Source organism: Acartia tonsa, chromosome 5, assembly GCF_053477335.1.
Source record: "Acartia tonsa isolate MP-2025a chromosome 5, ASM5347733v1, whole genome shotgun sequence".
NCBI classification, from domain to species: domain Eukaryota; kingdom Metazoa; phylum Arthropoda; class Copepoda; order Calanoida; family Acartiidae; genus Acartia; species Acartia tonsa.
The window spans coordinates 41,796,992-41,803,681 of NC_137264.1; the positions used below are offsets into that span (position 1 = coordinate 41,796,992).

Genomic DNA, 6,690 nt, shown 5'->3' on the forward strand with positions numbered 1-6,690 from the left:
ATATATATATATCTACTATATATTATATTTTGATAAGTACCTATGCAAGGTTGAATACTTCGAGAGGTACTTACCTGTATATAAAAAAAAAAAAAAGGCTTGGAGTGTAGCTGTGTGATGCTGGTAGTCTGGGAGATGTACAGGATTTCATAAATTGAACAGTATGTTGGCGGCTGGTGACAGATGAGGGGCTGACTACTGTGTAGTGGAATGATGTATATCTAAAATATATGGATATATTAATTATAATGACTAGTGTTTTCAAGAGATTGTGAAGTTTTTGAAGATAACGAAAATGCCTATTTGTGCGGATTTAGAATTTCTTGTGCCTGGGGCTGATATTCCGGTGAAGGAGTTAGGAATTATTGATACAGGAAATAATTTTAATTCTTTGATATCTAGAGAAATTCTTGATAAACATGGAGTTGAGTTTTGTCCTGCTAAATTATCAGCATATTCAGCAGATTTAAAGAAAGTTAATATTATTGGATATGTTGAGTTGAAATTTAGATTTGCTGGAACTCAAGCTGTGTTTACGGAGATATTTTATGTACCTGAGGTGACGAGTAGGTTGGTAAATCTTGGATCTGATTTCCTGAAAAAGAATAAAATTAATATTTGTTTGGATGAAGATAAGTTTGAATTTTGTGGGGAATCTGTTCCTATTAATTCCTGTTTACAGAAACAGGTGGTGGCAGAGATACAGAAAATTCCTATTTTGTCCGGACGAATGAATTCTGAAATTCCATCTAAACCTACCTTGCCAGGGATAAAGGAGGGGGGTGGGTTTGGAGAGTTATATTCAACAAAGTATAATGTGAAGTTGCTGGATAAAACTATTTTTTATCCTGGAGGATCTACCGCTGTGGTGCATGTGACTGGATTAAAGAATGATGGGCTTTGGTACGTGTCCCCTAATTCTTCTAAGATGACAAGTGGCAATGGGATTATGATTATTGAGGGGGTGTATCAGCCACGGAAAGATGGGTCCTGTGTGGTTAATGTGGTTAATGCGTCAATAAAACCTATTACCTTGCTGAGAAATGTGAAGATGGGGCATTGTTTCATCATGGATAATCAAGATGTTACCTGTAATAAAACAATTAATGAATTGGATAAGCCAGAAAAGTTGTCGGGGCAAAAAATGCATGAACGGGTACAGTTTATTATTCAAAAATTGAAGTTAGATGAAAACCAGATGATTAAGGAAAATCCAGAATTGAAACCCAGGATTATTAAAATTTGTTTGGAAAATTTTGATATCTTTTCAATGAATGATTCAGATATTGGTGATTGTAGATTAATGACATATAATATAGAATTGTTACCTGGAGCTAAACCTGTGAAGGCCAGAAATATTCCTTTGAATCCAGAGTACGATGCTAAATTGAAGGAACAGTTGACCAAATGGCTGGATGCTGGCATTATTGAGGAGGGTTTCTCGGATTGGTCCAGTCCTATCTTTGCTGTGAAAAAGAAGGCTGCACCTGGAGCAGAGGCTAAGTTGAGGTTTGTCATCGATTTCCGCAACCTCAACAACGTGACTAAGCGGGTGGCGTGGCCGCTGCCACTGATCTCGGATAATCTGACGAAGCTGGGTTCTGGCAAGGTGTTCAGTACTCTTGATTTAACAGCTGCCTACCATTCGATGACTATGGATGAAGACTCTAAACCGTTGACAGCTTTTAGTGCAGCAAACAGGATGTATTTGTTTAACAGGTTGCCATTTGGGTTGTGTAATGCATCCAGCCTGTTCTGTGCTCTGATGGATAAGGTGCTGTCTATCCTGCCAGGTATGTATGGATTCTGTATCAGCTACTTGGACGATCTGATCGTGTTTTCATCAAGTCCAGAGGAACATGTAGAGCATCTGCAGGCACTGTTTCAAGTTCTTCGGCAGGTCAACCTGAAATTAAATTTAGATAAGTGTGATTTATTGACTAGAGAATGCCATTATTTGGGACATATTATTAGTGCCGATGGATTGAAAATGAATCCTGCATATCTGGAACGGATTAAGGATTGGGGCAAGCCTAGAACAGGGAAGGAGTTGCAGAAATTTTTGGGATTTACTAATTATTACAGAGGATATTTTGCTGATTATGCCAAGAGGTCGTGCATGTTGGATAGTCACAGGAATGACACTATAATAAAGTGGACAGAAGAGTTGAACAGAGTATGGACTGAATTTATGGAAATGTTCAAGACTGAAATGTGTAAAGGCTATCCTCAATGGGATAATCCTAATCTTTTTATTGTGGATGTAGATTATAGTTCTCAGTATTTTGCGGGGATTATTTCGCAAGAACAGGATGGTGTAGAGAGAGTGTTTGGTGTCTGTAGTAAAAAGTGTAATGCTGCAGAACAAAATTATCCTTCCTATAAAGGAGAATTAGGTGCATTAGTATATGCATTAAAGAATTTTTTACACTTTTGTAGGTTTCGTGAATTTTTGGTTCGGACAGACAGTATTTCACTAGTGCATTATAAACGTTGGGCTAAAGGATCAATAAACGGTGTCACCTATCGATGGATAACTTTCTTGCAAAGTTTTGACTTTACAGTTATCCATCGACAGGGGACTAAGCATGTGAACGTAGATTATCTGTCGAGAACTGAGTTAGATTGTAAGGATCATCGACTGAAGGATTGTCAGGAGTGTAGAGAGACAGATAATAAAATTTTGGATCCTTACCTGGATGATTCACCATTTCTGGATCAAATCTATTCTATTATGCAGGTACATTCTGCAGAGGATGAGGCGGATGTTGAGTTTGTCTGGCAAAGTAGTCTTCAGCAGGACGAGATCCTAAATGAAATAAGGTTATGGATATTGGAAAGGAGACAGTTGTCGTCTTATGAGAGGGCGGAGTTATCGGGCAGAAAAGAACTATTGTACAATCTTATTGGCCATATGTATGTGCTAGAGGGGGTTGTAATTTTCAGACAGCCTTTGGCCTTTGGCCGTAAGATAAATGAGAGATTTTTTATGCCTGGCGTGAACAAGTTTGTGGAATCGAGAATACGAAGTTGTATTACATGTTTGAAAAAGGCTGGAAGTAATCCTAAACATGTTTCACCTATAACTCATTCTGTCCAAAGTAGTGAAGTTTTTGCTAATATGTCCGTAGATCTGGTTGGACCTTGGACTCCATGTTATCATCAGGGACAGACGGTTAAATTTGTCTTAATCATGGTTTGTCTATTTTCTAGATATGTTTTTACCTGTCCGTTGGTTGATGCTAAAACTGAAACAACTGTAAAGGCTATATTGGAAAATTTTGTACCTACCTATGGTTTATTTAGAGCTTTGAGATCGGATAGAGGTACAAATTTTACAAGCAGTGTGTTTAAAGGCGTGATGAAAGGATTGGGGGTGGATACTGTCCTAATTCCCCCCAGGAATCCAAATTCGAATCCTGTAGAGAGGCAAAATCAAAGTTTGTATGCTGCTTTGAAAGTAGATGAAAATCATGGAACAAAGGACTGGGCTAAAAAATTACCTTTGGCTACGTTGGTGATTAACTGTTCCAAGAGTACTAGAACTGGATATTCTCCATTTTTTCTAGTTTTTGGTCGGCAGCCACGTATTCCTCTCGATTTTCTATCACCAGTCCAGTCTGTTGAATCTTCATCCTCGCGGTCGTATTTGGAATTTCTGAAAAATATGGAGGATGTAATTAAGAGAATTTCTACAAAATCCAAGTTATATTTAGAGGTTCAAAATAAACACAGAGTACAGAGGGAAGCATTAAGAGTTACAGATGTTTGTTATGCTTTCTTTAATATTGTAAAAACTGACGTGTCCAAGAAATTACAGTCTTTCTATGGAGGGCCTTTTATTGTAGTTAAGAAATTTTCGGATGCATTGTATGAGTTGGCACCTTTTGGGAATAATCCCATCAAGAAAAATCAGGTTGTAGCTAGGGATAAAATTCGAAAAATTCATGCTCGAACGGAAGTTCTAGGGGAGGAGGTTAATTTTAACGTTTTTCCTTTACCTGAAATTTGTCCGTCCGATGAGATATTTTTGGAGGTTGACAATATGCCTGTAGAGAAAGAAACTGTAGAGGAGAGAGAGAGTGAAGATGTTGTGTATTTGTCATCTGAAAATGATGGTTTTGAGTTGGCAGAGGAAAGACAGAGTGACGAGATTCAGGAGAAGGAGAGTGAGGTTGAGGTTGATAATGACAGAGTTTCAGAGAATGAGAATAGAGAAATTATACCTGTAGGTGAAGGAGTAGAGGTGGGAGTGACAGATGAATCTGTGGTGCCTGCTCCTGTAGCTGAGGGTAATTTTGACGAGGTTGAGCTTCCATCGGAACAGTCGTTTTTGACTACGGCGCCGCCGCAATCTTCACCTGAAAGATTAGTTACAATTAAGAAAAGTGGCTCACGGGTGGCGAAATATTTATGGGACACTGGGAGGAGGTTAAGATCTCAGGTAGGGGGTCCTGTGGTACATGTTCAGATAGGAACTCGAGGACGGAGAAAGGAGAGCTGATAATAATTATTTTTGAGAAAAAAAAATATTATTAAAATACATATAAATATTTAAAAAAATATATTATAATAAGAGTTCATGAATTGTTATTTGATTATTTTAATAACAAATATGTGCTGACAAAGCTAGTAGGTAGAAAGTTGCCCTGCAATGAAAGGCTAAATCAGTTGATATTTGCGGGTGAATTGGTGAACAGTTATCAGCTAATAATGTCTGGTCATAATAATAAATTCAAATCAGGTAAATATTTTTTTATTTGGGGATTGTGTTTGTTACCCTGTGGTGCTGATGTGATACCTGTGCTAGTAAAGGAGTGTGTTGGCGACGGTCCTGAGTTGAGGGCTTCAGAATGTACAGTATTTGGTCAGCATGAGTTTAATGGAACAGTCAGCGGTCATCTGTTAAAAAAAGTTGGAGTGAGATTTTTGCCCGCGGTACAATGTCACGTCGACAGAACGGTTCACACCTGGTATTGCGGCAAATATAGCCATCTACATTTAGGGGCACCAGCTGTTGTTAGTAGTGATGAGTTAATTTCTAGTGAAGATTGTAAAAGGATGGAGGAACAGAGGGTGTTAGACATAGATGGACGACGGTTGCCTGTAGCGTTTTATGACCGGTCACTGACTTATTTCATAAATGGTACCATCCTGTATGATGATATGATGACGTATGGGATTGACCCTCAGTGCAGAGGAGATGGTATTTATTTAAATAATACCTTTGTGCCTAATACTTTTCAAGAAGTTCAGATTACAAGTTATTTGAAAAATATACAAATTTCAATGTTACCTGATAACAGTTGTTTTCTTGAGGACCAGTTCATTGGGGCACACTGTCTGGAGTCTGATCTGCGGCTTGGGCTTGATCGAGTGATAGTTCACAATAGATCACAGGAAGATAGACGTTATTTTAGTTATTTTTGGACTGTTGAAATTGTAAATTTAACTTTGTTTACATTTTCTAATATGGCGGATGATGCTAATAATCAGGGTGGCCAAAGTTGGTTGGCGATTTCTCCACAGTTTTCGTTGGGATTAAAACTGGGGAAAAAAGTGGAGTTTTCTGACTTTCTGACTGATTTGCATTATTTTCATACCAACGTTCCTGATGTATTTTTGTGGATTACAACTGCTAAAAAGAATTTTTTTCCTTGGATGCGAAAAAAAGAGGAGGATGGTGCTTTATTATTACAGTTAACTTCTTCCTATCATCAAGTGGAAAGGATTTTGCAGGCAGAACAGGGGTGTTGGGAGAATAATTTGTTTCATTCCAACATCAAGCAAGTCGGAAATCTGTTGGTACAACATCTGGGGGAGATGGAGCTTGTGTCTGTATGTAAAAAAAGATGGTTGAATGTGACTATAGGAGCAAATTTGCCGTGTTATCTTGGTCATTTTTCTCTGTTTATGGATGATAGAATTGTTGCTGTAGAACCATTCACAAGATTAGTTAAAAATGTTTCCTTGTTAATGGTTGTCGAGTGTAGGAAAAATCCAGTATTTGTGAGAGTTAAACCTGGATTATATCTAGGCAATAAGGGGGCAGGAATGCAGCTGGTTCAGACTAAACGGCTGGAGGATAGTTGGTTGAAGGTACCATTGAATTTTGAGCATCTGCTGGATAAGGGAGAGAAAGGACAGGTGTTGGAGTCTGTGGAAGAGGCTAAACTTTCGGAATTGGCTGCTAATTCAAATGCGTTTGTTGTAGAGGTGACAGAAGATTGGTTTGTACATTTGTATAATTCCTCAATTGATTGGTTGACTAATAGTTGGCAGCATTTTGTTATGGCTGTGATGGGTGCTGCTGGGGTGGTTATTGGATTGCTGTGTGTTGGTTGTCTAGGCAGACTGTGTAACTGCGTCAAATTTTCGCGTTATCGGGAAAACAGTAATTAAAATTTGGCATCCCTGATAAATATAATTTATGTAAAGTATTTCGTTTTGAATGTCGTCTTATATATGAAAAATGTTAAAATATTAAAATATTAAAATGTTAATATTTAATTATTGATTATTATCAGGAAATGGAGATGGAAACGAAAGGCGGTATCAGCGGCCGTCTGGTCGGCGGGAGGAGCGTGAACCGTCTGTTGAGATGTTGGAAGCTGGTAGATCTAATCGGCGGCATGTTGTGTATAGAAGAGATGACAGGAGGCAGTATGATGTAGAATCCCCCAGGTATGA

At 38.2% G+C, this 6,690-nt stretch overlaps 2 protein-coding genes across 2 annotated transcripts; both read right to left on the reverse strand.

Annotated features, from left to right (window-relative positions):
* Window positions 1-518: 518 nt before the first annotated feature.
* Window positions 519-1,622, reverse strand: LOC145319529 (uncharacterized). Its single transcript, XM_080161711.1, has 3 exons — window positions 1,329-1,622; window positions 1,033-1,089; window positions 519-595 (listed from the first exon to the last, which is right to left on the reverse strand). The coding sequence occupies exons 1-3, from the start codon at window positions 1,516-1,518 to the stop codon at window positions 534-536; spliced, it is 309 nt and encodes a 102-aa protein (XP_080017837.1). The 5' UTR covers window positions 1,519-1,622; the 3' UTR covers window positions 519-533.
* Window positions 1,623-1,751: 129 nt separating this feature from the next.
* On the reverse strand, window positions 1,752-4,995 carry LOC145320153 (uncharacterized). Its single transcript, XM_080162592.1, has 4 exons — window positions 4,934-4,995; window positions 4,227-4,355; window positions 3,504-3,658; window positions 1,752-2,809 (listed from the first exon to the last, which is right to left on the reverse strand). Exons 1-4 carry the CDS (start codon window positions 4,993-4,995, stop codon window positions 2,733-2,735), a joined length of 423 nt encoding a protein of 140 aa, XP_080018718.1. The 3' UTR covers window positions 1,752-2,732.
* Between the last annotated feature and the right edge of the window lie 1,695 nt (window positions 4,996-6,690).

What these genes read in the sequence shown, in the direction of transcription:
- LOC145319529 (XM_080161711.1), bottom strand. Translation starts at nt 1,518, where the DNA reads ATGACAAACCTCAACTTAGCCTCTGCTCCAGGTGCAGCCTTCTTTTTC. An exon ending in CTTCACAGGTTTAGCTCCAG is followed by an intron (nt 1,090 to 1,328) that starts GTAACAATTCTA and finishes GTTTTATTACAG; the next exon opens with GTAACATCTTGATTATCCAT. An exon ending in TCTTCACATTTCTCAGCAAG is followed by an intron (nt 596 to 1,032) that starts GTAATAGGTTTT and finishes ATTCTTTTTCAG; the next exon opens with GAAATCAGATCCAAGATTTA.
- LOC145320153 (XM_080162592.1), bottom strand. Translation starts at nt 4,995, where the DNA reads ATGGCTATATTTGCCGCAATACCAGGTGTGAACCGTTCTGTCGACGTG. An exon ending in GACGTGACATTGTACCGCGG is followed by an intron (nt 4,356 to 4,933) that starts GCAAAAATCTCA and finishes TTTCAGGTGAAG; the next exon opens with ATTGCGGCGGCGCCGTAGTC. An exon ending in CTCTACTCCTTCACCTACAG is followed by an intron (nt 3,659 to 4,226) that starts GTATAATTTCTC and finishes CATATTTTTCAG; the next exon opens with AAATTCCAAATACGACCGCG.